This window comes from Ascidia mentula, chromosome 2 (assembly GCF_947561715.1).
Source record: "Ascidia mentula chromosome 2, kaAscMent1.1, whole genome shotgun sequence".
NCBI classification, from domain to species: domain Eukaryota; kingdom Metazoa; phylum Chordata; class Ascidiacea; order Phlebobranchia; family Ascidiidae; genus Ascidia; species Ascidia mentula.
Window position 1 is genome coordinate 14988347 of NC_138567.1, and position 27461 is coordinate 15015807.

General features: G+C 34.1%; 5 protein-coding genes across 9 annotated transcripts in view; 3 read left to right on the forward strand and 2 right to left on the reverse strand.

The window, feature by feature from the left end:
* Positions 1 to 3662: 3662 nt before the first annotated feature.
* LOC145889491 (peroxisome assembly protein 12-like) lies at positions 3663 to 6361 on the reverse strand. The gene is made up of 4 exons (XM_082980453.1): positions 6206 to 6361; positions 5437 to 5909; positions 5076 to 5288; positions 3663 to 4679 (listed from the first exon to the last, which is right to left on the reverse strand). Exons 1-4 carry the CDS (start codon positions 6335 to 6337, stop codon positions 4529 to 4531), a joined length of 969 nt encoding a protein of 322 aa, XP_082836579.1. The 5' UTR covers positions 6338 to 6361; the 3' UTR covers positions 3663 to 4528.
* A 1203-nt stretch (positions 6362 to 7564) lies between these two features.
* LOC145889688 (AP-1 complex subunit beta-1-like) overlaps positions 7565 to 27461 on the reverse strand; it is a 36103-nt gene continuing 16206 nt past the window's right edge. Inside the window, exons 20-24 of the mRNA XM_082980687.1 lie at positions 9735 to 9861; positions 9368 to 9452; positions 9043 to 9141; positions 8212 to 8372; positions 7565 to 8137 (exon numbers count right to left, since the gene is read on the reverse strand). Of these exons, the coding sequence (XP_082836813.1) occupies positions 8063 to 8137; positions 8212 to 8372; positions 9043 to 9141; positions 9368 to 9452; positions 9735 to 9861 (547 nt within the window). The 3' untranslated portion in view covers positions 7565 to 8062. The remainder of the gene's footprint in view (positions 8138 to 8211; positions 8373 to 9042; positions 9142 to 9367; positions 9453 to 9734; positions 9862 to 27461) is intronic.
* On the forward strand, positions 12624 to 15412 carry LOC145889690 (uncharacterized). Of its 2 annotated transcripts, none has more exons than XM_082980691.1 (9): positions 12624 to 12734; positions 12885 to 13024; positions 13208 to 13382; positions 13482 to 13630; positions 13734 to 13884; positions 13943 to 13974; positions 14167 to 14268; positions 14515 to 14740; positions 14997 to 15412. In XM_082980691.1, exons 1-9 carry the CDS (start codon positions 12671 to 12673, stop codon positions 15080 to 15082), a joined length of 1125 nt encoding a protein of 374 aa, XP_082836817.1. In that variant the 5' UTR covers positions 12624 to 12670; the 3' UTR covers positions 15083 to 15412. The 2 variants fall into 2 exon arrangements, with proteins under 2 accessions (XP_082836817.1, XP_082836818.1); XM_082980692.1 differs by having other exon boundaries at positions 15000 to 15412.
* On the forward strand, positions 16706 to 20592 carry LOC145889689 (uncharacterized). 3 transcript variants are annotated; one of them, XM_082980690.1, is made up of 10 exons: positions 16706 to 16808; positions 16938 to 17089; positions 17401 to 17587; positions 17649 to 17800; positions 18073 to 18226; positions 18336 to 18487; positions 18768 to 19010; positions 19252 to 19392; positions 19781 to 19925; positions 20237 to 20592. In XM_082980690.1, exons 1-10 carry the CDS (start codon positions 16745 to 16747, stop codon positions 20320 to 20322), a joined length of 1476 nt encoding a protein of 491 aa, XP_082836816.1. In that variant the 5' UTR covers positions 16706 to 16744; the 3' UTR covers positions 20323 to 20592. The 3 variants fall into 3 exon arrangements, with proteins under 3 accessions (XP_082836816.1, XP_082836815.1, XP_082836814.1); XM_082980689.1 differs by lacking the exon at positions 20237 to 20592 and having other exon boundaries at positions 18768 to 18909; positions 18979 to 19010; positions 19781 to 20224; XM_082980688.1 differs by lacking the exon at positions 20237 to 20592 and having other exon boundaries at positions 19781 to 20224.
* On the forward strand, positions 22540 to 27454 carry LOC145889692 (uncharacterized). Of its 2 annotated transcripts, none has more exons than XM_082980694.1 (9): positions 22540 to 22662; positions 22828 to 22979; positions 24896 to 25082; positions 25371 to 25549; positions 25888 to 26053; positions 26264 to 26295; positions 26430 to 26546; positions 26773 to 26908; positions 27230 to 27454. In XM_082980694.1, exons 1-9 carry the CDS (start codon positions 22602 to 22604, stop codon positions 27313 to 27315), a joined length of 1116 nt encoding a protein of 371 aa, XP_082836820.1. In that variant the 5' UTR covers positions 22540 to 22601; the 3' UTR covers positions 27316 to 27454. The 2 variants fall into 2 exon arrangements, with proteins under 2 accessions (XP_082836820.1, XP_082836819.1); XM_082980693.1 differs by having other exon boundaries at positions 26430 to 26537.

The following is a 27461-nucleotide window of genomic DNA, read 5'->3' on the forward strand; positions in this document are numbered from 1 at the left end:
TTCATCCAGAGAAACAACAATTACACATGGACTCGAAATTTTGAGGAAACAGCTCGGTGAAAACTCAGTAAAGCATGGAATGTTTGGACGTTTGTTAAACAACCTTGGTTCTGTTTATGAGGAAACAAATCGACTAAATGAAAGCTCGGATGTTTTTAAACAAGCAATTCACGCTACCAAAATTGCAACAGACATAACTGAAGAGGAAAGACAGAAAGTAATTGATTTGAGTGAACACAGCTTTCGGAATGTTCAAGCAATGTTAAGTCAGTAAAAATATTTGGAATAACTAATTTTCCATTTTTTATATCCAGTCATATAATCATATTTTTCCATGGTTGAGTGTTTTTGCATAACAATGAATTGAAAACTATTTTTATAAATAGGCGTTTGTTATAGACCGTAGTGCAAACATCTGCCTGGCTCCTAAACTATGTATTTATTTGAATACAATACAATTATTCAATACCAGAAATGTTTTTTTTTTGTTTTTAAGCCCTTAAAAAATAGCTGAAACATAAATAGGGATGATTAAGAAAGCTCTCTGAAATTGAACAATGTTTCTAGAGCGGACTGGAAAAAGAAACATCCCACTAAGTGAAAAATTGGATGTGCAAGCACAACCAACATCAAATCTCGCACAAAGTTCATTACAGGAAACAGGTATGTTTTGTTTTATACTCTTGTCCTGCTTTTTGTTGGGTAAAATGATGCAAAATTGTCATCGGCATTGCATGGCCATACAATGATGTTTTTAAATTATCTCCATTATTGAAACAACAAACATTTTAATGGAAAGTTTGGTTGAGCAAATACAGTTTGTTTTTAGCAAAGTCTTGACTACATTTTTTACCAAAGGGTGCATTGTGTTTCTTATCGAAAACCTGTAACCTGGGAAATCCTGGAGTTTTGTCGACAGTTATTCGAATCCCGATTTTTTTAATTGGTCCTGAATTGAATACACAAATCCTAGCTTTATAACAATAACTGTCAATTACAAGGTGTAATGGTAAAAAGACAGCATTGTGATTAACATGAAACCAGCAGATGGTAACTGCTTGTCATATTGTAGTAAATGCCAATGTATGCAGTGCTTTTATTTATTCACATAAGCTTTTGCAATAAATTTTCCCACCACAACAAAAGAAAAGTTTTTACATATCGTTTAGGGAAAATGTCTATGTGTATTTGCAGTTTCATCCTAAATAACAAATTTATTGACCTGGTAAACTAATGTTCAACTCTTGTTGGATGCACCAACAATTATAATCACATCTACCAGAAGTTTTGGTGTTTTGGTCGCATACCCCAAGAATATCAGGAAAAATATTTGCAAATGTCTTTTTAAGGAGATTTGTGTCCTTTTAGGTTTTGGAATGTAATTTTTATGTCAATTGTTTCCTTTTCAGATGAAAACATCAATCTGCCTTCACTTATGCAAAATTATGTGGCTTTGTTGCAAAAACGAAAATTTGTTGAAGCAAATAAAACAAGAAACCAACTTTCAAGGTCACTTGGTGGTTTAAAAGCAACTGCAAAAGATTTGAAAACAACTGGTGACGAAAACAGGAAAGAGGGAAATTGGTTTAAATCGATTTTATTTTTTGATCTTTCTTCGGAACTTTACCAAAGGCATTCCAATGGAAAAAAAGGAGCATGGGGTGTAAGGGATTGTGTCTGGGGTCTTAAACTTGTGGGCCAAGATATGCTGCAAACAACAGATTTGTTTTTAAAACTGAGAAACAAAAGAATAGTTTGTGATCATGTGATACCACGCATGAAAAAGATGAGACTGACAATACAAAATGTAAAATTTGTTGAAGAGGAGTTTTCATGTTTATGTCAAGCTTCGTGTTTGGGCTGGATTGAATGGAGTGAACGTTTGATCGAAGATTATTCATCGAGTGAGACAACAATTAAACTTGGGCTTGAAATAATGAGGAACCAGTTTGGAGAAAATTCAGCAAAATATCAAGTAGTAGGACGTTTTCTACACAACTATGGTTCTGTTTGTGAGGAAACAAATAGACTGGATGAAAGCGTGGATTTTTATGAAAGAGCAATACAGGCTAAAAGAATCGCAACAGACATAAGTGAAGAGGAAAGGAAGGAATGGATCGAAGGAAGTGAAAACAACTTACGGAATATTGAATCAATGTTAAGTCAGTGAGATTATTATTGGATTTTAGTTAAAAATAGTAAATCAATATGTACTTCATAACTCTCTCATGGAATATTTTCAGTATTCAGAATGAAAATGAATGATAGACTTTTTGTTGCTAATTTTTGTGTATGTTAGGAAATCCTAGTACATTTGTTAAGATCACAACCATACAAGTTATTGACCTCAACGTTTCTTTCTACAATGGTTTGCCACAAATAGTTGTTATTCTTTTAAGTAGAAGTATTTTTAGAGATGAATGTATCAAGCAACATCCCATCAACTGACGATTTATTATCCTGTACCGCCAAAGATCTTGAACAACCACAAAATTTTGCACAAAGTTTACCGCAAGAAACAGGTATGTTTAAACAAAAATCCTAGTGCAGCTGCATTCCATTGTATAAATGTCATTAGTAAAGTTTGTTTGATGGATCGTTTCCAAGCGACAGCACTTCGCAAGTTCACATATTTTATATAATTAATAATTTAGTTTTAAAGTCCGTTTTATTGTCCTGACCAGATCTGAACACCACTATTTTTATTGTAGGTTCTCTACTGGATTTTCATACCAGTATTGTTACATTTTTGCAATCAAGGGAAGCTTACAATTTTTAACGCAATACTGATATCTGATACAATATTTTTTCTCCTATTTCATACTTCTCGTCTTTGGCCCTTTCCTTTGTGCTGGACAACCAAAAGCAATGTAACTTTTTGTTTTAAAGAGCTTCCTTCCACCACTTGTGATGTCACTCACAGCCAAACATCAAGTGATGAATCAAAAGATGCAGAGAACATCATACATGGCAAAGAGCACCAGTCAGGTAATTTTTGGTTAATAGTTTTTAGTAAGGCTAGTTGAGTCAAAGCTGAGTGGAGAGCTTACTATAGTGAAATTGTGTTATACTGATACAAGTTCTTTACATACACTGGAGTTACATTTTTTTATGTGAAAAAACGTGATGTTGGAGATTGTTTACATTACTGCACCTATTAAATGACTTGCTCAACTGCAAACACTGATATTTTCCAAAAAAGGGAAAAATTACCCATATTAGCCCAGGATTTTTTTTCAATTTATTCGTCATTGCGTATTAGTGCCCTGCCAAAATCTGAGGTATAAATGCAATGTCAAGACACATAGTAGCAAACTGTCTTTCATGTTGTATATTTAGTTGTTTTGGGTTGTTAAATTGAATTGTTTCTATTTCAGATGAAATCATCTATCTAACCTCACTTGTACAAAATTATGCGGATTTGTTGAAAATGCGTAAATATTCTGAAGCAAATGAAACAAGAAACCAACTTTCAAAATCCCTTGAAGGTTTCAGGGCAACTGCAGAGGAATTGAAAGCAACCGGAGATGCAAAGAGAAATCAGGGAAATTGTTTGGAATCGATTTTATTTTATGATCTTTCATCGGAACGTTACGCAAAACATTTTGATGGAAAAAAAACAGCGGATGGTGTAAAGGAATGTGTGAAGTGTCTGGTTCTTACAAGCGATGATTTGCTGAAAACGTCAATTTTTTTTCAAAAACTTAAAAACAAACGAATTGTTGGTGATCATGTGATCCCACTAATGAAAAAGATGAGACTTAAAATAGAAAATGCGGATAACATGAAAAAGGAAATCTCATGTTTATGTCAAGTTTCGTGCTTGCACGGCATTGAATATACCCAAGGTTTAATCAAAGATTATTCCTCTCAAAAAACAACCATTAACTGTGGACTTGAACTCATGAGGAAAGAGTTTGGGGAAAACTCAGCAAAGTATGGAATGTTTGGACTTTTGTTGCACAACTTGGGTTCCGCTTGTGAGGAAACAAGTCGACTGCATGAAAGCGTGGATTTTTATAAAAGAGCTATTGAAGCTTGGAGGTCATCAACAGACATAACTGAAGAGAGACGGAAAGGATTCATTGCAAGAAATGAAAACAATTTGCGTCGAGTTACAGCAAGGTCACAGCAGTAGGACAACAAAGAATCAGTGTTGTTGTAACTTTGAACTTGCTTTTTTGAACTATCTTTTAGCAACATTTTCTTGGTTTTGTGTTATTGATACTTGCATAGAATGGCAGACGATCAGCGCCAGTGCGATGTTTTATTATCAAAAATCAACAGAATTTCTGTTTTTTGTAACATCAACTGTGACATTGTGTAACAGAAAATGTAATTTGAATTAAATGAAGGGGTTCTTGGCGAGAAAAAGAGATTTCACCTTGAAAATGACTTAACTCTTCATGGGTAATTAAATTGCACCATTTTTTGCCTCTTGATTCTGAATTGTTTGCACATCTAACAAGCACTGGGTGTGAATTTATTTAATTGCATAGATAGATAAGGCGCAAATAAGCTTTCTTATTCATGATGGAGAAAAGATTCTGATAATGTGAGACACACTGGAGTCGTAGCCAGTGACTGGACACTCCTGTTGGGCTTTAACGTATCGGTAGATGCAAACATAACAAAATACGTAGCCTGACGTCATCAAAACTGCTTCATTGCGTAGTTTTCTGCAAAATTTGAAGGTTGAGTTATTTTTTTAAAGCCACTTGGCTTGTTGAAACAGCAATTGCTGACAAAAAGAAATTGTAAAACACTATTCACAACACAGAAACTTAAAAAAATAAAACTTGTCAGCTAATATAATGAAGGTTGACATAGCTGCCAAAAGCTGGAACAGCTTATTTTTTCTGGTACGCAAATGCACAACTTGCAAGGACACCTTCACATTTACATTGGGGGGTCTCCACCACCACAACACAAAAGTGTTTCATGCTATCGCATAACAGGACAGGATCGCCCCACTGTACAGGCCCTTACACTTGGCAACTACATCTGTTTTGATATGATAGCATGAAACACTAATATAATATTCATACATAGACACAGATTTACATGGTACTCACTGATTACAAACAGGGCAAATTCCTTTTGCTGGAACATCAATTTTGGTTTTGTTCAGCTGCAGTGCTGATGGCTTTGGAATTGGAAGTTGGGTCGAGTGTTTCACAACATCAACATTTGCTGCACTAAACCAATTCTCCATGAACTGTATTAGAAACACAGCCAGATGAATTGAACCAGTAAACAATTTTGTCACCACACCAGAAAACCCAGACCTGTAACATTAAATGTTTGTCTTGTTGTGTAACCATTAAGTCAGTCACTTCACACAATATGTCAGCATTACAAATCACAATTATTAATTCTGTTCAAATTCAAAGTACATATCGACCCATTACATTAACAGTTCTTTGAGATATTTACCTTACTGTTGTTTCATTGAAAGGATCCACAATCACCAGTTGCAGGTTTGTCATGTGGTATATAGGAGTGTGGTACTTTGATGTCTTGATCGCAAACATCAGATTATAGTACAGAATCACTCCATTCCAAAACATATGCACGTAAGGGTAAATGTGGTAAAAAAGTTTTTTCAACTTTGAAATGTCTCGGCTTTGGCCAAGTTCACATTCCTCTTTTATGTCTTTAAACTTTTGTTCAAGTTTTTCAAGAAAGTATGGAAAAATAGCGAGGGCTATCAAAGATTTCAGCACTTGCTTTTTATCTAATAGTCCATTGTCAGCTGGTTTACGTTGTAAATCATAATAATACTCAGAAAATGAAGCCTGATGAGAATTGAGAAAATGATGTTGCACAGCCAGTACTGTGATGGTGTACAATTCATCATACCATCTGAAAATCCACCCACATTTTTCAGGTGCATTTTGTGCCAAAATCTATAAAATGTATCAATACATTAGGATCTCATATTAAAAAGCCTCATATTGGCAGTTAATTATTAACAAAGCTACAGACACTTTTATGTTGTAAACTTTTATCATCCAGATTTTCTTCACATACTTTTGTAAAAATTTACCGAAAATCAAGGCAATAAAAATTGGCTGATGCATTAACATAAAAAAAACGTTGCAACCGTCCCCGCAATTAACGATGGTCGAAAAAAAATCTTCCGCACAAATAATAAACTTTCTTGAACTTATGCTTATGTTCAATTTAGATATGATTGTTTCACCTTTACAATATGCTTTAAAGCCGGTTTAACTGTGGCGTCGAGACTATCCTGGGCCTTGACTTCAAATATCGAGGGAAGGCCTTCTTTTTGTGATGTGAGAGCAGTGGAGAGGGCTTCGGGTACATCACCCATGTTAGTTAAATTAAAACAACTCAAGTCCAATTTTTAGCCGAAAAGTTTGGTGCTTGATCATGCGTGCAAATCGTTTTACGCTTCGCTGCTCAAAGGTTTATTTTGCTTGATTTCATCATTTTGATAGAAATCAAGAAGGTCTTGCACCTTGTTCATTTTTGATCAAGGTAAAAAATATCCCCCTCTATGGCCAAATTCTGATTTTTTACTTTTTGAAACGTTGTTTAAATCGTTCTGGTATGTAGAAATAGCCTGAGCTATGCTTTTTCCTTTCTCCAATTAGCCTTAATCACTCCAAACCAATCAATAAATCTCTGATGTCAAAGAAAATTGTTCTCCAATGTGGGTTGAAACTGTTCGAAAAATGATCCAGCAGAAGCAACAGTTTGTGTTCCAAATAGTTTTGGAAAAAAGACAAATGACGTGTTTTATGTCTCGCACAGTGGCGTCTTCAGTCAACGAATGAGATTAATACAAATATTTTGATGTGTTTTAACAGCAGTGGAACAGAAATGAAGATAATACCACGCCTTTTCCGCGTGCTATAATCGTTTGGCGATCTTGGATTATTGTACCTATTACATGTGATGAAGTTTCGCCGGTAGGAATGACTTTTTTTAATCCTATTTACAACGTTCCGCGGCATGTCACAAAATAGCCTTTTTGCACGAGTTCGTCTATTGTGCATTGACAGACCCATATAAGTTTAGGAAGCCCACGAACAGCATTTATTGCTTGAAAACTAAGGTATTTCCGGCTGTGTTCCACATACAAAATTTAATATGACCTTCAAAAAAAGTCCTGAAATTTAGTTAAAAACTAGTCCTGGCAAAAAACAGGCGTGTTGTCCACAATAAATCACGAAAGTGTATGCTACGCTCATAGGTAATTTCATGAACGGCCATCACTCGTGTATTGAATCAGGCAAAAATTTGTTGCAAGAAAATGACTTAAGCTGCTTTCCTGGTGGTATTAGGTTATTTGGTCAAAAGGAGCGAAAAAAGTGATTTAATTTTGCAGAAAACTAAATCTTACGAGTTTATGGAAATCAAAATCTGTTGGTGTATTTTTGTAGATGATCCCCAAAGCCAGATTTCTGGTTTTAAATCCCATATTAAGCCTTTAAAACTATTCAATGAAATACTGGCCTTCACCCTTGAGTTTCTGCCACCTGATATTTTATATTTAATACCTTAACTTCACAAATCGATCAAATACAATTGCTGGTAAATATTTATTGTTTAAATAGGCGAGTTTGCTATATTGCACGACCCAGCGGCAAACTTTACCCGCACACTGGACCGCTAGATGACAGAAAAGAGCAGATTTGGGTCACAAAATTTGGTGGTTCATGATTGATGTGACACACTACACACTTTACACATGAGATACAGATACGCAGGTAACGATATTTCGTCGCAGGTTTTACCACAAAATTTATGCGGAATCTTTGAAAATGATGACGTCGACGATTTGACTCTATTATGTGTAAGTAACTATATGCACATCTATGTATGGTGGAATAATAGCGGGTCAGTTTTTTTGCACAAAGATCGTCAGTTCAATCAACTAAATAAGCGCACTGTTGGAGGATTTTTTAAAAACATCCTTCAAAAATTATCGTATATTGGTGGACCTTCTGCCTACTAGAAACGATTTACAATATTTTCAACAAACTTATTGGCAACAGCACAATGACGTCACAAAAGTTGCTGATGACGTGGCTTAGTTTCGAAGGATGGCATCAATGCTAGTGTGAGTCATCGGCAAAACCACTACTTGTCGGCATTTGTATGCGATCTGCAATAAAACATGTCAATGAAAAAAACATCTAAATAATCATTGCTTTTAGCTTTTAATGGTAATAAACATACGTTGTAGCTGTTGAATGGACTTCCCGGCGTTACTTTGATTTCCATGAGCACCCACATTTCTCGTGGTAGTAGCAGGGACATGTAAACCATGTCCTTACCTTCCACTGTGCGTTTGGCGATCATGAAAACGTTGTTTTGACGAAGTTTTTCAATCACTGAATCTGTATAAAAATCAAAATTACGATCAAAACTTTTTAATGTTGTCCTGCATTCGGCGAAAAGTCTTATTGGTGAATAATAGGGATTCACCGGGCCGAATTCGTATACTGTCCGCAAATCTTACATTTTGTGTTGAAATCAATTTAAACAATGGTGTTTGGAATGGCGCATTAGCATTGTGATTTATTCACCAAAAATGGGATTATACGAAGGAAACGCTTGAAACTTTAGTGAACGAATAAAAACGACATTAGAAAGAAGTATGTCGCTACAGTGAAAACACAAACGGTGCTGCGTGTAATTTTTACGACCAATACGTAAATTTCTGCTGCAGGTATTCGGATTTAGCCCTGATAAATACGTCAAATTGTCGTGGAGTAAAGTGTGTTTGTATAGTTACATTTTCATGCACCACAGGTGTACATAGGGTAGTGTGATATCAGAAGCCAAAGTCACAATTTTGCTGCATGAAGCCCATTATAGTACTGATGATAAACCTAGTAAAGTTTCGATATGTCTATTCGAGGTAACATGATTAACAGCAGATTAGATTTGGCTTTTCTATTACAATTTTCTTCACATAGATTTCATTGAGTAACTGCCATTACAAAACAAACGAATTTGTGAGCATTTATTTCGGTTCTGTATTTAGTTAGTAATAAAGTATAGTACCTGTGGAGACATTTGGGAGACTTCCCAAGCCGTCAAGTGTGAAGGATTTTTCGTTTGTTGAGGGGATGTCCTTCCACGTGGAGAGGAAGACTTTGCGGTCTAAATAAAAAGTCCGTAATTTTCCCGCTAAAATTTTATGAAACAACAATGACGTCCATTAATTTAAACTATTTAGACACAAAACGAAGTAAAATCAGTGACCGGTTTCAGAAAGTTATTTTCGCGTTCTGTGGTTACAACGATTGGTATTTTTCCACCACAAGAGGCGTTTGATCACAAAAAAGGACATTTTTAAGAAAGAAACTTTTCAAAATAATCTTCTTACCCATTTCTCCGTTCTCTTGGAAAAGAACGTGGACTGGTATAAGCGTGGAAAAGTAAAACACGTCTATGTTGTTCTTGATCGCCACCTGTGTGAACATTTATGATGAAAAGATTTGTTTTACAACATATCGCTTCAAGTAATGACACTGCATATAAAAAATAATAGGATACAAAACTCTAAAAAATTCTTTCACAATTTTTTCAGGTTGAATTGTCATGTGAGTAAAATATTGCCTTCCCAAAACGCCTCTATACCTTTTATGTACAAACATTTCCGAAGCCAAACATTCAAAGTTTTGCGCTTGTTATCATGACTACCATCGTGTTTTCTACAGCACAAAAGGCATCTATCTATACATAATACATACTTGTAGGTTATTGGGTGGTTCCATTCTCTGTACAGCACCGCCGATGTTGAGTGGAAGCGAAACATCAAAACTCTGGTTGGGATGAACAGTTGGAACATTCAGTGGAATGTTGGGCGCCAAACCGAAACTGCAACAAAACACGACGGTTACAACTGTGAACTCCTTATATGCGCTGTAACTCCACTAGGTTTCTTAACCAATTTCTGTACATTAGGGTGTCAGATAAAGTTTGGTTTAAAATATCAACGGCAACAACTATTCTCCGCGATATAATGGGACTAAATACAAATACAGCAAAAATGTTGATTCTCAAAACACGGACTTTGTGACACCCGACAGTCACTGAAAAATGTTAATTTAAATGTTGGATCCAAACCAATGAACCACGCTTAAATTATTTTCTCTAGGTCGAGGTCAATGACTTTCATGGCAACAAAATTCGCGGAAGCTGACGAGCGCGCGACTCGAACTTTTTCTGTGAATCTAGTCTCAGTAATTCGAAATAGGGTTTTTACACGGAAGCATCGTCACGTTTTCTTTTCCAAACAAAATCAGATTTCAATGTTCCTTGGCAATAGGAATCCCTTTGAACATTCATCATAGGAAACATACACATATTGTGGAAGTAGATGACAACGAGTCAAGGTGCAAAAAAACTCCACTTTACGAAACAGAAATGTCACAACATTTTGCTCGAACTTGACACACGTAAGGGAAAAGTAGGGAAGCCGGAAAATCCGAGGCAATATTTATCGCTTTCCTGGAAACATAGGAATTTCCTCCTCCTCGGAAGGAATGCCTACTGCAGCAACCTGACGTCACGGGCGAGACGTCGTGACGTCACCACCATTAAGTGCCGCGCACAGAAATCGGACCCCGAGGGCAACGAGAAGCCGAATTTCGAAGGTTTTTGCGACCGAAATTAAACTGTGTAAAATGATTATGACACAATAGTTTAGGCGACCGATTGTTAGATATCACACGCCCCTGTGTAAATTGTGATTACCTCGAATCGTCTAGACAAAATAATTGACATGACGTAAGGTTTGATTCAAACCATGTGTCCCACTTAAATTCACTATTTTTACAAATCTCCAACATTTTCCCACTTTGAAAAACACAGAAAATAATTTTTGTTCATAATTAATGACTATCACAACAAACCAAGTCTTCCTAAATTAGCACCTCTTTAAATAAAACATTTCATCAAAGTCCCAAAAAAATCAAGTGTAGGTGTTAGGAGAAAATGTTTTAAACCGAAATAGAGTGTTGAATGACCAAAAATTGTTTATACATTGTAAATTTTGCTTTAATACACAAAAAGCTAAATACATGAAAGTGAAAAAGATTTGTTCAACAAAGCAATATGTTTTTTAATCTAAAAGAGAAAGTAAAGTTGCTCATTTATTTACTAAACACTAAGAAGACAAATTTTACTAAATGAAATAAAATGTGCAAATTAATCCGAAGTTTAAGAAAAAATGAATGTGATTGCGAAGCAAAATATATATGTCAAGTCTGCAGATATAAATAGCAACTGAAACCAATCATCAAATGATTAAGAATGGTGGCTGAATCACACCTATAGCTATTGCCTGTGTGGTCAACTTTTATAGGTGTTCGGTAAATATTTAGAGTGGCTTAGTCATAGGCCGAGCTAAAATTAAACCAAGATCCACTTAAAGTTCCAATCAAATAATAAACATTTCTCTCGATCTCCAAATATAATTTTTTTTATTACATTTATTATTTAGGTGTTATGTTTTTGTTTTAAATAAGTAATTTTGTGAAAAATAACACCACATTTTTACCATTTATGTTTTTTGGAAAACATTATTGTTTATTACTAAAACATGACCTGTTACTAGTTAACAAATTGTTGCTGCATGCTGTTTGTAACCGGAGCTGAAATATGATCGCCATTTTAGGTTATGTACTGAACGACAAGCGCACGTTAATGATTAAGATATGATCTTAATAAAGCGGCCAAACCCATATGACTCACCCTTTTCATAAACTGATCGTTACACAAGATAATAATGCTTCTGGAGCTTCTGGTGTGTTTGGAAGATTGAAATTACCACACAATTTTGCAATTCAGCAACTCCCGCATAAGTGAAAAACTGAACAAGCTATCCTTTAATTAAAACAAGCTTTCCTCATCATATTTAATGTTTGTCTTCATTGCCCGTAATAATGTATTGAGTGCGCCTCTTTCGACATATCACTTACATAATGACACCCTACTTTGCACAACAGATTTTCATCGGTTTTGTAGGCCTCAGGCACAACATAATAATATCATTTCAAGACATTGTCAATTGAAATACATCCAAAATTTTCAAGGTAAACAAAAAAAACAATTTGTGTTGTTTACAATTTTGCTATACTTGGAATGCCACAGGAACATTTTATTCATGTCTGCCTCTAATTGCATATATAGTAGTATTAAGTATTGTTTTGACAATATGTAATCATTGAATCCACCAAAAGAAAAAAAAATGACTTTAGGTTGAGCTTCTCATTTCCACACACAAGAATTCCAGCAAACATATTTTTAATGAATTAAGTGAAAAGCACTTAAAGCAACACCCTTGCAACACTCCTTTGATGTTAATCTCTTGAAAACCACTGTTCAAAGTATTGGAGACTGGAGCATTACAGCCTTAAGGCATTATTGCTTTGCACACAGTTGCGCTAAACTGGTAACAGCCAATGGAAAGGAACAAAGTATATTATTAGCCAGATGGAAGTTAAAAATGCAGACTAAGTCATACCTGGGCTAGGTTAGAATTATAAGAGAAGACACCGGCACTGATTTAAGTTAGTTTTGCAAAAGTCAGAGAACTGCATTTGAGGTGATTTGTTGTCAATCACTATTTTTTATTCAGGAAAAGCTGAAATGTTGAAATAATTAATTCGAGGAAGACAAGAAAATGCAAAATTTGTTAGTTTTTGCAACTTTTTTTATTGCTGTTTTTCCACACACGCTTCTCGCAGGTAAATAAATCTGTTGTCTATTTAAAAGTTTGCATTGTAGTTTCTGCACGAACAAATCTGCACTAAACTTGTTTATCACAAAATATTATTTGTGTTACGAAACTCATCAATGCCAAATTTAACTTTTTGGATAAACCTTTGTTATTGTAGAATGCCAGCCTGGAGTGTTGTGCAGAAATCCAGTAGATACAATATCTGTGGACACTATTTCCACTTCTGAGAATGGGACTCCATTTGGTCAGACATTTTACATACAGGCTACAAACAAAAACCTTGTCCTTGTTTTTAAGGTAGAATAACAGTTCTGACACAAAAGAGCAACAAATTTGTGTTTTTTTTGGTAGATACTTTTTTTGGAAGTCAGAAAAAATTATATATATATTATTTTAGCTACAGAACAAAATTTTGTTAACTTTTTTGTTTACCTATTTTATAACCATAGAAATTACTCCATTATATCCTTTGTTTAACAGAACTTTACATGCCTGTACTTCAATGTGACAATCATTCCGTACTCAAACACAGTAAAGCAGCCACAAAATTACAATGGCATTTTGGGGAACTTTGAAATTTACCTGGAGAATGTGTATGGAGTAGCAATATTTGTTCCAACCCACTTTTTAGTGATGTTCCATCTTACTTATTATGGTTGGTGTTTTACAAACAATTGTTCTGATTTAAATAAATAAAATCAATAAATGTTTTTTGATTCAATAACAACCAAACACAAAGTTTAACTTGCGACAGGTTCTTGTTCAATTTTGAATGAAAAGATTGGCGATGTGTCACAAGTTGCAGGAAGGTCCTACTGTTGGGTGATTCAACCAATACCAGATTTAAAAAGAATTTATCTCAAGTTAAGAAATCTTAATTTGCTAAATGGAAACACAATAAAGGTGCAGTCAATTTTTTTTTATTTATGTCCAGAAAACATTAAAATTTATTTTGTTAGAATGGATAGTTAAAAAAGTCTTTGGATCAAATATGTTTTTTTTTTAGATAGACGACCCTCACAGCTCAAGACACCTTACAACTATTCAGACAGGGTTTGAAGAATCTAAAACAATAGTTCTTGAAACTCAGACTACAATGTCCATCATGATTACCATTAATTCTATAAGGAACAGCCAAATAGACTTTTCATATTACAGTAAGTCAAACTGAATGTGTGTTTGTCAGTGCAAATAAAAATGACTTTTTTTATGCAGTGATGTCATCATCTGATGTTGCTTGCCATGAGGTCAGAGCATAGAAGAATATAAATTAATGTTTTGCAGATGTTTCTTTTTGTGTTTCATCAGAGAAAAACATATGATAGTAGTGAATCTTTGTTTTTTTTTATACAACAATAGAAATAAACTAAACCATGCACTTATTTAAAATTTTTACAATACTATATAGAACATACTAAAAAATGAATTGTCATTGGCAGAGAACTTCTTCATGTGAGAGGGAACAACTTTTTCTTCCTCAGTTAACTTGTGAAAAATGCAAAGCCTATGATGAGATGATGCAAAATGAATACAAGATTCAGGTCAGAAAGTAAATTTAAAAACAATTTTGTCCCGCTTGCCAACAAAGATCCCTTGAGAAAATCAATATATATATATAAATATATATATATATACATGTATATCACATAATCTATATATCTTATAACAAACGACTTCAAGAGTTTTGTTTGCCAGCCAACACTGAACCTGATTTTTAGATAAATTTGGACAATTTAAATACCAGATATCAACACAAAAAACATCATAAATTTATTCGACTGTTTAAGGATGCAACACTGCCAGTAGTGGTGAGGGAAAATTGGTCTTCTGGTCAGTCAGGTTCAGAAATTCCAAGACTGTTGCCCAGCCAATCACAACATCAGGGGCTTCAAGGCTTTCTCACAAATCTCAACCTGAGTGCCAAGTACTGCCTGCTTGACAGACGATACTGCTATTGCCCTAGGAGCACAGATTATGAACAGTTTTGCAGGACTAAAGTAAAGTGTGTGCACGGTAATAAAACTAACTACGTTACAGACAAGTCAGTCACTTGCAGTAAAATGTTTAAATCTTTTTTTAGAACTAAACAATGGTTATAGACAAAATTTCATAACAGAAAACTTTTTTGGATAATTTTCAAAGAACAACTATTAGGTCTTTAAAAAAACTTTAAAAGTGAAAATGTTATACTGTATTGATAATACGTTGCAAACCATTGAAAAAAAGGAATAACCAACAACATGTGGTAGTTTTATCTATGTTTTTACAGCAGATGGTTGCATTCGTGTGTGCATCTATGCCAAGACCGTCCACTGTGTGAAGGCAATTTTTATCCAGGCAACACTGCAGCTGTGATATGTGCATTCAAACTCGACATGTACATTTTATTGGCAGGTATTCTGTAAAAAACTCAATTTCATGAAAGCATTCATAGCGAAATAAGTTAATGAAGCGTAAAACGCTTTCCTCCGCTTGTACATTTTCTCCATTTTTTTTCTTTTTCTATATCATTGATTTAATCTCATAAAGTTCAATTAGTTCACATGTTCAATTGCATAAATGATGATAAAAAAAAACTCATGTGCGTAAGAAACCAACAAATACTTTCCCAGTGCAACATTGAAAACAAATACTTTTATGTGAATATTTGCTTGTTCCACTTGTGAATAAATAAAAAGGAATTTGTGTTGCGTGAAACCTCAAAAAACATGATGGAAATAGCACCGGCTGTGCTTGGTAGCTCCAATATTGCCCAGGGCAGTAAAATTCAATGAGTCATCACTTTATTTCATAAAAACACAAGCTTGCAGTATTTAAAGGGTGCAAATGTGAAAGATTATTGTCCTTGTTGTCAGGTTTATGTCAAGTTGTTTGGTGTAATTTTTAAGAGGTTTTAGCTGTGAAAAATTTAGTAGTTGAAAGTAAGTTACATTATCCAATGAGAGTTTAAACAGGGGTTTTCGTCTCTCACATTGGAAAGAATATTGGCATAAAAACATACAAGCAAACTGTACTTAACATTTAATTTTATTGGAAAAAAAAAGTTTTGATTGTTCGTTATAATATGTTTAAGTGCAATTGCCCATTACCCAGCCTATTGGAATGTGGTGATACTGGCATGCAAAACAATATATTACACAGCATAGACACCTTGTTGAAAATTGTTGTCAACAACAATGAGATGTTTTCATTTCATCATCATTTATATTTAAAGTGGGTTTCATACGCAATGTGGAGTCAACAATATGAATTGTGTACAAGCTACAGACAGATGGCCACTGTTTTGACCTAAAAGGTCTCATCAGTGCAGCTGTCGTGATTATCAGACGACTTTGCCGACCAAACGGCCAAGCAAAGACTTCCACTTTGTGGTGACTATACAATCACCGTCATCCGTTGGGCACCAAACTAGGTGCAACCTTACGGAGAAAACAAGGTGGATGAGACCTTTTAGGTCGAAACAGTGGCCATCTGTGTAAAGCGGGTTTCATTAGTTCTATTTGTAGAAATGATTTCACTGGGGTCAATCACTGGAGACTGCCCTGTCCAATCTTTTGATATTGAGAAATGGGTGAAGTCTGAGAAAAGGCAATCTACTTAAACAGTGACGACACTCAGACAAGCGCCATACGTCATAGATCACAGGTCGTGATAATGAGAACATGATGATACCTTGAGGGCAAACAAATGATAAATTTAGCAAAGTTTAGCTTTTGTGCAAGTGATGCAAACATTTTTTTGATATAATTGGTTGTGAATGAATCTGTTTAAAAAGGAGACGCTGATCAAACCTTGGCCAGTATTCAGCTGACTCTGCAGTTATTTGTGATGAGTCAGAAATATAGTCTGCAATATCTGCATGTTTTCCAGAGGAATGAATATGACAGGGGTTTGTTTGCAGTTTAGAAGTGCCATATATGTTTATATACATAAATTAAAAATATGTAGAAGAATTAATTGCAACATTCTTTTCATTGCAGAGTTTATTAGTTGATAATTTATTTATATTGTAGTAAAATGGCATTTTTAATTCTATCCACAATTTGTGTTGTGATTAGCATGTTTCACCAAACAAAAGGAGGTATTTAAAACTACTACTAGTGTACATAGAAAATAAAATGTTGTGACAACCTATTTCAATCAGAATAACCTTTCTATAGAACTTCATAAAGTGGGTTTTGTGTAATGAAAGATCATTTGTGTGTTACAGATTGTGAACCCTACAACACATGCACACGAGCAACAGATACAATTAGACAAGTACCTGAAACAATCACCCAATTTGAAAAACAACTTATGGTAGGCAGGATATGGAGAATAGAACTTCCAAACGGGAATGGGGATGTTATGTTGTCATTTAAGGTAGGTGATACAAAACAACCATTTCAATAGAGGTATTTTCAACAACTAGTCAGAAATCTACTTGAAATTTTGTATTGAGGGGACACAACTCACTTATCCAAATGTGTCGCAATTAGTTCAGTGGTACAATGTCTTAAATTTAGGCAAATTTCAACAGTTATATGCTGGAAAAGTTGAACTACGTAATGTCTTAAAAGTTTTGGTGTGCTACAAATATTTGTTACATTGAAGTTTTGACCCTACTTTCATTTAGAATTACAAGTACAAAAGTTGAGTTCAAATATTCGAAATAATTTTGAACTATTTTCCAGGATTTTGTCGCATTGTCTCCTATTGTGATTATTCCATATCGCAAAAGCATTCCTGGGCAAAGAGAAGTTTATGGTGGAAATCGTGGAGATTTTAACCTCTATTATAAAGATGTTAGTGCTATTCATTTGTATGCACAGATACGATTGTACATCCTGATGATTCCTAGGTTTGTCCTTAGTTATTATGGTAAGTGCTCATGGGTGATCAACCCACAACAATAATACAACTTTCTTATGATCTTTTATAGCTGGATGCAAAATTATCAATCCAGACAATTTTGTGATTAATTCGACCAGTGTTGCAGTTAATTCACCAACTTGCTGGATTGTTAAAGCTCCACAGTCAACTACAACAACGCACATTAGTTTGTTGCAACACAATTTGAATCAGGATGTGTCCGTAAGTATCAACATATGGACAACTTAATAGTAATATGAGCAGCATAAAAAATATATATATATACATATATCTTTAACATGACAGTGTTAATAACAATATGGGCCAGTCTTTTTATACTCAGTATATATACAAAATTTGCAACAAAAATGATTCTACCACAGTATTACATTGTACAAACATAATCAAAAATTTATAGAAAAGTAACAAATTAGCCTGATCCTAAAAACATTTAAGATTCCAATTGGATTCTGTAGCCTACACTTTTTTTCCAGGTTGCTGACATCAGAAGTTCAGCAGTTTACTTGCAACAAAAAAATTCAACCAAGCAAGTTTTTACTTCACTGGAAACAACACCCTCTACTGTGCTTTACATCCAGTCATCAACTCATTATACACAAAAAGCAAAGTTTCTTTTGTCATATCACGGTAAAAAGAAGAATTTTTCAATAAAGCAATTCATGAAAAAAACACAAGAGATGTTTGGCTAGTTGAAGATAAATGAACCTCTTATAACATCACAGCTTTGTTTTAACAGTTGGATGTGCAGTGATTTCTGAGGAGACAAAATTTTTTAACAAATCTCTAAAGAATACAACAAATTCTTGCTGGATAATAGAACCAAACCCCAACACTGAAAAAGTCTACTTAAGCTGGAGAAGTGTTACATTAGAAGGGCAGATTATTCAGGTGAGAAAAGTATACATGCTTTTCATCTTGCAAAAATGGGTTTTCAGGCAGTGCAGCAATTTAATTTCGTGGATAAATAGTTTATTATTGAAGTAAAATGTATATAAAAATAAAATCTATTTGAATAAGCTGCAGAAACTGATGATGCCTTTTAAATGAAATAGAATTTCCTGAATAAACCACAAATGAGCTGTCCAATTCAAACTCATATAAAAATATTATTATTTTAAGAATTAAAAAAAACTTTAAGGAGTCGTAAAACTGATCTCCTTACCTTTAGGTTTCTACATTATACACAACAGAACCTGCTATAACAATTGACAGCTCAACAGATCATGTAACTCATGACATTACCACAAACCAAGCCCTGCTTATTAAAGCAACTGGTCAAGGAGAATCAAGCTTCCAGCTATCTTATTACAGTAAGTTTTTCCACACTAAAAACATTAAATCCACACTTTGCACACTTTTAATGAGTCTTATATTTTCAGCAATGAACAAACAAGATGTTGAATGCAAAGAGGTAACTGCTTTTATTTGATTTGTAATCAAAACAGTTTTTCATTACAAACAGTTCAAAACAATTTAAAAACAAAAACAAAATAATTTGGATATTAAAAATATTCACATCTTAACTTTTAGTTGCATGTGGTACAAAAGTTTAGTTTTATGGTAGGTATTAAACCAATTTGCAAAAGTTGGACTAAATAAATTGCACTAGTGAATATGTGATACCTAATGGAAAATTTTAAATTATCTTCCAGAACCAGTCAGAATGTGAAAGACAAAAGCAAGATCCAGCAAGTTGCAACCAAACTTGCGTAGCATACGAAAACATGGTAACAAAGGAAATGTTTCTTTCCCTGCAACAACTAAGATCCAGGCCACCACCTCCACAACTACCAGTAAGTACATTTATGTGCAAGTTTAAATGCTTAATTATTATGGTAAGTGCTATAAATATCTTTAAATGTAACTCCTGATCTTGTTTTGACCAATGGCTCACAAGTCACTTTGTGCCAAGAAAAGCAAATCATTCTTAATTTTTTTCAGAATTATTGTCAGATAACACACCTGATTCACATCAAAGTTAAATTGCTACATTTAAAACCTATATCGACATCTCCCCAAATCCCTTTACAATCCTTAAAGGCTGATAATACAATCCCCAGGGCTATCAAATGTAAGACAAACCGCAAAAGACCCTGGGGTTGTCAAATTAAATACAAAGGGAAAATATCAGACTGGTGCAGTTTTTTGCACCCAAGTTATATCAAAATTAAAAACTTTTAGGCAAGTGATCATGGGGAAGCCTCAGGGGATGAAAGTGTGGGAGGAAGGATGTACGGATTCCGCAACCTCTGTTTATTTCGTGTTTGCGTTTGTCCTCCACATCTTATGGCGAAAGAAAGATTTTGTGCGGCCAACTGCATGATGGGTAATTATTTATTTTACATTAAAGTCATTTGTTTAAAAATTATTGCACATTTTTATCTATCACTTTCAGTTAAAAAGAGTAATAATAACTACATCAGATCTGTGAACCACGCTACCCTGTCGATCGATAACCTTATTGAAAGTTTCTGTGTGAAGCTGAAAACACTAAAATGAAGCATTTTTGCAATAAAAATGAATTTAAACAGTTGATATAATTTTAGTGTGCTTCGTGAAAACCTTGGGTTGCTTCAATGACAAATTTCTAACTGAGAATATGATGTTTTTTAAATAATAAACATCTAATACTTGCAGAGGGCGCATGTATCAGGCACTGCATATTTGCCAAGATGGCTTTCTGCTTTAAAGCTGTGGTGATGAGAACAGTTGAACTTCTTTGATGAAAACACAAATATCAGAGTTCTCAGATATGGACAAGAGGAATGCGCCAAAAAGGACGGGAACTGAAACCTGGATTTTATAATTCAAAGGAAAATAAAAACATAGAGATATTAAAAACTCCATATAAACACTGTAATGTAGGAATATTCATATACAATTGTTTCTCTGCTAAAATTACAAAAAGTGCTTTTTCGGGTCTTGGAAATGCCTTTCTCTTTTTTGTCATTATTATTTGCTTTTTTTTTATTTGAATGAAATAAAGTTCGGTTAAAGCAAAACAGATCTGGCAAATCTGACTAAAGTAGTTTCAGCTGCAAGGATTTCAAACAAACAAAAATATTGTCAACAAACTGAAGTTCAACATGTGTAAAAAAACAGATTGTGTGATCAATAGAATATGCGCAATTTTCTGGCAAAAAATTATTCAAAGCAGAATTTAACAAACATCAATTAAATGTGCCTGGCACTCCCAGATAAAGCACTTCCAAAACTTGTTTGGAAGGATTAAAGGTTGCACATGGATGGTGCAAGCCACGCTTGCGGTAACTCATCAAACCTACGTTACAGACAATGAATAATGTTTGACAGTGATTTATCGCAGACACCAAAGGTGAGCGGTCTTGGTGGTCCCAAAATTGTGGTAGTAAGTGTACATGGAATGAACTGACATGCCCTAAATCTGCAATAGTTTTTTGAAGTGAAAGCCACCAGTCTCCAATTCATTTCAGCAAGAAACATGATTAAAAATATGTAGGCATATGGAAATATAACAAAAGGGGCTACAGTGTAGTTTTGTGTTGACCATGGTCAATATCAAATCTTAGTACTGAAAATTGTCAAAACATTATAATTTGTTTCATTAAAACAGATTTTTCATTTAAAAATATTTTTGTCTAAAAATTAAGCATCTATTTTAAACATGCACAAACAAATTATAAATTTTGCATGCCTTTCACTATTAATGGTTTGCCTGGAAACAAAGTTCGATCAATTTTTGCGAAGAATGTGCAAAGTTAGACATTTTTTTGTATAATGAAGCCTATTTTTTGGGCCATTGGCTGATTGCGAAATTTAAACAAGGATGACTTTGGGTTTCCTGTCTGGTGTATTTAAACACTTTATAACTATTACTCACCAGTTTCTTAAACAGTTGAGAAGTGGTAAAATGTGTAAAGAAAACAATTACGTTGATTTTTCACCCTTCCTACGCATGGTAACACTTACAATGTGGTGAATCACAGGCAAATAATTACACTATATGAGTGTCAGAGGCCTGCAGGCATTTGCCACCGCAGTAACAAACTGTTGATGTGGGGAAAAAAGTTAACTCGTGTGCAAAAAAAGTTTCAATATTAAAGTTTGCTTTCGTACAGAGGTTTAATTAGCCGACAAAATGAATGCTACAATATATTGAGTTATCTCTGCAAAGAAGAACTGCTATAAAATTTGTAAGGATTTTTAGAAATATGTAAATGTAAGATTTTAACAAGTTGCAGCATAGTGCAGTAGATAGAAGATGAGGTGAAACAGTGAAACAATTTGGCCTTATTGCCAGAATTTATTTCATAAATGCCAAAAGCATGAAACAAATGCAACATGTTTTATAATTAAAAATTAGCATAAAATTTTTAAAAGTAAACAGCAGGGAGTATCTGGAAAGGTGAAGATTCCAAGCAAATGTCAGGCAATTAATTAGCCATGGTCAAATATAAACACACAAATAAAGATTGTTTTGGGAATGCCAAAATATGTGACTCGCACTGGACAACACTCAGATATGACGCAGTATGTTTAGAAAGCGCAGGATAATCCTGATAATTACGAGTGGTTCTCACGATTGATAAGTGATCATACACGTGCTAGGAGGTCAGCAAGACAAAACCTCACCCATTGAACTGAGCAATTTGCATGGAATTATAATATATTTAATGAGGACGACAGGAATTATAGTGGAGTTGCATTCAAATTTTATGTCTCTGCATGTTTTGGGTGATGTCAGTGCATCATAAAGTGAGCTAAAAATAGCACAAACATGCCAGGTTTGCTTGACCAAAGGTTGTTGCAGGAAGGCAATGTAATCATGGGATAATAAACTGTCTCTCACGAATGGGGAATTGCAATTAACCAGTCACGCTATGTCAACATAACTTCAATTAAAAACACCATGCTCACAAAACCAAGAGTCACAATTAAATAGTCAATTTCTTGATTGTTGGTTGGATTTTTAAACAGACAAAATATAGTTTGTGGATCCAGTTTACAATACTTAAGCAACAGAATGCAAAAGGTTGGATTTGTTCTGCTGTTCTTCAGTTTGGGATTATCATATTGCAGTGCAGGTAAGAAAGTTTAACATTAATACATTGGACTTGAAATACAATATGTGATTGACCAGTTTTATCTGGTTTACAACAGCAATTAACGACAATATTTTTAGGTTTGACATGATTTGCATAGATTTTATATAACTTATATTTAAAATAGTATTTTTTTATTTTTTGCAGTTTGTTTGCCGAACACAATTTGTACAAATGACCGGGACAGAATATTGCAGTCGGACAACGATATTTCCCCAGCCGAAAAGTACTTCAATAAAGGGCGTGCTTGGTACATCAGACCTTCACCAGTTGCAACAAATGCTTTGCTTGCATTTAAGGTGAGCAGGAAGTTACATTTTTGAAACACAATGTGGCAATAAGTAGATGTTGTTTCTTTATCTACTCTAAATAAATGTGAAAGTTTCGGACAAATAATATTTTAGTTCCACCTGGTTTCCTTTTTGATATTAAATTTATAATTTTTTACAGGAAACATACAAAATTTGGGAAACACCAAAATAGTTGCGTAAAAACCCAAAGGAGTGCCATCCAGTGTTTAATGAACGTTCAATTAAAAGTTATTCCACTTAAACTCACACCGACAAAATAAACCGCAAACAAGTGTAAACATCTTTGCGGAAGGCAACAATGGCAATTAATGACCTTGTGACGAAACACACCCACAGTACATGTGTGAAACAACTGCGATAATTATCACTTACTTCAATGGGTGGTCTGATGTGGAAAACCGACCATAGAAAAAACTGGCAATTAGCTGAGGTCACAAGTACCTCGATTCAAGCAACAATTTATATAATTTGCAATAGTTCTTATATTGTGAAATGATGGAGTCACTAAAATGAATCTAAAACAGTATGACTATTTGAGCCAATAAAGAAAAATTGCAGAATTTTTTGACATTTCTTTGAAACTACATCCAATAAAAAAAGTAAAAGGCTTCAAACTTATTTTCTGTTCCAATGGTCAAATATAATTACAAAGAGAACATTTGCAGAAATTTAAAGATTTTTATCAAATTATAGCAAAAACTTTTGAGGAAATCTGACACAAAAAACTCACTATGGACGGTCAAAGTAATAGAATTCATGAAAAAATTACACAGAGTTATTGGGACAAGGTGGCTATTACAATAGCTGTTAACATATCATAGCGATTTCTTACAGCCACTGATTTGCATTGATGTGCCGACAAAATTTTTTCGATGTCTGATATCACCTTACATAGGCCACACCTGTAAATGGGTGAAGCACTGCGCATACCTGAAATTGACCTTGAAAGGTTTTTTTGTGTGCGATAATGTTATACTAAAACTGCAAAAGCTGCATGATAATCAACAAAAATGTGATGTTTATCTGATACACGACTACTATATCCATCAAATAATTTTGAAAATTTTTCATCTAAAAAGTGTTGATTAATTCAACATTTATTGTTAAATTTTACAACAAGAATTTGTTCCCAATAATTTGTCCAATTGACAAACGTGCAAATTATCTGGTTACGCCCATGTCTTGGAAATTATTCAAATTGTGTGTATAGATACAACATTGACCAAACCTTAAGTCAAATACAGATTGGTTTTCAACTGTCAGATAACATCCACCACAACAAACAGATAATCTGATTATGGTGTTAACAGCAAACTGCATTTTAGACCAAAATGCCACCTTTATGGCAAATACCATTCAAAAAAAACATATAACAATAAACTATGCTTTTTAAAAAAAATAAAAGGGCACCCTAAGTTGCTTCAAAAGTAGTCAACATGTTAAAAACATTTGGATTGCTATAAAACGTTTGACACATTTGGATTTAAATGCTATTTATAACAGAGCATAAGCTTTGCCAGCAAATAAGTTTCACAACAATATAATTTGTTCACTTATTAGGGATAATTGCTTGCCAATATGAATTGAAATGAGTCATTTCAAGTGGTAAAATCCAATTAGGCTCATGCAAGATCTTACATAATGTATGTCGACCAAAACACATTATCCGTAAACTTGTACTATCATGACCTTGCCAACAACACCAGATAACTTTTACCTTGCCCTGGAGTTATAACAAGACAGAAACACTTACAACTTTGTTCTACTGGCAAGTTTACCAAGTGACTCTTGTCATGTAAATATGAATATCATCCATTGTGAATAATAGTAAACAGTTTCAAAATCCAAATCAATTGGATGTCCAAGATTTGAACTCCACAAAAATGATTTATTTTTATTTGTAGAATTTTACAACATCTGGATTCTCTGCAGTCGTGGTGATCACATATCACAGTAGGACAGCAAAAACAACACAATATTTCTATGGGGATCTGGGCAACTTCGAGGTTCTGTGTGAAGATTCAATTGGAATAATTGTCTATGTTCCAATCAATGCACCACGGACACCAAACTTTAAACTTGATTACTACAGTAAGTACTTATTAAAGATTTATTTTTATTAAAAAGTGTTTCAAACTTTCCAAAACTTTATGGGTGAGATGTTAAATTTTTTACATGTGTTCAAAGTCCATGTTGTTGTTACCTTCATTCAACTATAAAAATTGTTTCTCGATGGGTATTTAACTTACACATCTTAAAGAGATAACTTTAATTTCTGTTGTGCAAGTTGAAGCGGTTAACATGTCACATTTTCCTTAAAAAGGAGTTTTGTATGCTGTGTATTTTTGTCGCCCTAAACATCAATTATCATCAACACAGCGGGCTGTGGCATCCTGACAAGCCTACAAAGCCAGGTGAAATACACAAGTGGCAACTTCCGATCAAAGGACAACTATAATTGCTGGTTTATTCAACAACCTATGATAAACTCAGTAGAACGGAAACGAGTTTATTTTACCATAAGAGACCTGATCCTGGCAAAGGGAGAAGAGTTTATGGTAAATTTACTTCTTTGTAAATGGTCACAATGACTTGACTAAATTTAGATTTTATTTGAGGGAAGAACTTAGGAACATTTTATCATAGGGTTTCACAGATCAAGACTGCCACCATGTGGTAGAATTCATCCAATTGCAGTAACCTGGTGATGACACCAGAGTCATACACTAAACACAATGTACATGTCTTGCCATGCCAATTTTTAAGTCAAACAAGTTTTAAAATTAAAAAAGGCACTTGTATTACTGCTGCAATCATCCAACTTGATAAATCCGAAAACAAATATTTGCTAAATTAACATGACTATTTTTGTGAATAGTTTTAATGTTTCCTGCAGATCTGGGATGTGCACACACTGCAAGTAATGGGATTTTATGAAAGCTCAAAGACTTACGACACATTTGCAATAGAGAGCAATGCAACCATGTCAATCATAATAGAAATCACAAAACAAAGTGACTCGACAATGACCCAAGGATCCCAATTCATGCTGACGTTTTACAGTAAGTCAAAAAGAATTAAAGAAAATAATTTTGAATTTACAAACTGCAATCAACGCTTATGTTACACAACAAAAAAACTTCTAGATTTATAAAACAACCGACTCCACTCTAGAATGGCACAAAGATACATTTTCTGATGCATATTTCAATCTTATTTTTGAAATGTCATTAAATTAGGTGACATTTAAATATATGTATTTTTTGTTGCAGCAATGACTGGTGATGATATAGATTGCATTGAGGTGAGAAAAAATGGACAAAAAACTATTTCTGTTACAAATTTATTTAACACTTTGTAATGCTATAATAACCGTTTTCAATGCACATTTTAAATATTTTACTTCAGCTAAAGTATAATTTTTTTAAACATTTTTAGAGAAAGAGAAAATGTGAAGAAACAACGAGTGACACTCCAAGTTTCATCAGGTGCAAAGAACAATGTGGAACGTTTGATAATATGCTGCTAGAAGAATATAGCATGGATGTGAGTTTTGTTCCCATGTTGTGACAATGTAAATTTTGCAATTTTTTCAAGCAGTTTGAATATTAATATGTTTATTCAAATGAATAAGAGTAATGAATGCATTTCCCCAGCTACTTAGTTGAAATTGGAAAAGATCTTTTGATCTTTAACTTAACCTTAGAAAAACTATAATTAACTACGAAGAATTATTGTTAAGTAAGAGATAAAAGCTTAAACTTAACTTTACCATTTATAGAGTGATATCCCAACAGCTGGGCCAAGATTTGGGGGGTTCTTTAACCAGTGCCCTTATGTAAGATCTGCATGCAAGTGTGATCGCGACACAGTTGATCATAGAGACTTCTGTCTCCAGGAAACCAAATGTTTTGAGCGTAAGTCATTTGCACTGACAACAAAACAAATCTATATCTTTGACTGCTTTTGTAAACTTTTTAAGAACTTTAAGGACTTTGCTCATAATTCACCAAATAAACCTTGTTCCAACAACACCATATAACAGAAGTTAACACTGCCACCTAGAGGTCTTATAATATGCACAAGAATAACCAAATGATGGCAACAAAGAGTAGGATAACAAAGCTATTTATGATTGATTTAAGGAAATTTATTCACAATATTGTAAAAAAGCTTTCCATTGAAGATTTAAAAAAATTATTTTTCAAAATAATTTACATCTGTTTTGTTTTTGACAGAGGGTGGGTGCAGTTATGCCTGCATATTCGCCAAAATGTCTTTCTGCAGTCGGATGACAGTTATCAGCGTGCTTCAGCTCCTATAGTCGGTTGAATCACAACCAAAACACAAACATTCCTTGTTTATTTACTGTACAAAATTATGAGGGGAGATACAATGATGAGCGGGAAAGCATTTGAACTGTGAACAACTATAAGTGGGGGAACTGTCTACGTGCTTTAAGAAAACACA

Bases quoted from the DNA above. Each gene is read 5' to 3' on its own strand.
- LOC145889491 (XM_082980453.1), bottom strand. From the start codon at position 6,337: ATGGGTGATGTACCCGAAGCCCTCTCCACTGCTCTCACATCACAAAAA. The intron at 5,910-6,205 runs GTGAAACAATCA...TACATTTTATAG, and splicing joins CTTTAAAGCATATTGTAAAG to ATTTTGGCACAAAATGCACC. The intron at 4,680-5,075 runs GTGAGTACCATG...CAAATTTTGCAG, and splicing joins ATTTGCCCTGTTTGTAATCA to AAAACTACGCAATGAAGCAG.
- LOC145889690 (XM_082980691.1), top strand. From the start codon at position 12,671: ATGCAAAATTTGTTAGTTTTTGCAACTTTTTTTATTGCTGTTTTTCCA. The intron at 12,735-12,884 runs GTAAATAAATCT...TTGTTATTGTAG, and splicing joins TCCACACACGCTTCTCGCAG to AATGCCAGCCTGGAGTGTTG. The intron at 13,025-13,207 runs GTAGAATAACAG...TTTGTTTAACAG, and splicing joins ACCTTGTCCTTGTTTTTAAG to AACTTTACATGCCTGTACTT.
- LOC145889689 (XM_082980688.1), top strand. From the start codon at position 16,745: ATGGCATTTTTAATTCTATCCACAATTTGTGTTGTGATTAGCATGTTT. The intron at 17,801-18,072 runs GTAAGTATCAAC...CTTTTTTTCCAG, and splicing joins ATTTGAATCAGGATGTGTCC to GTTGCTGACATCAGAAGTTC. The intron at 18,488-18,767 runs GTGAGAAAAGTA...CCTTACCTTTAG, and splicing joins TAGAAGGGCAGATTATTCAG to GTTTCTACATTATACACAAC.
- LOC145889692 (XM_082980694.1), top strand. From the start codon at position 22,602: ATGCAAAAGGTTGGATTTGTTCTGCTGTTCTTCAGTTTGGGATTATCA. The intron at 25,083-25,370 runs GTAAGTACTTAT...TCATCAACACAG, and splicing joins CTTTAAACTTGATTACTACA to CGGGCTGTGGCATCCTGACA. The intron at 26,547-26,772 runs GTTCCCATGTTG...TACCATTTATAG, and splicing joins ATAGCATGGATGTGAGTTTT to AGTGATATCCCAACAGCTGG.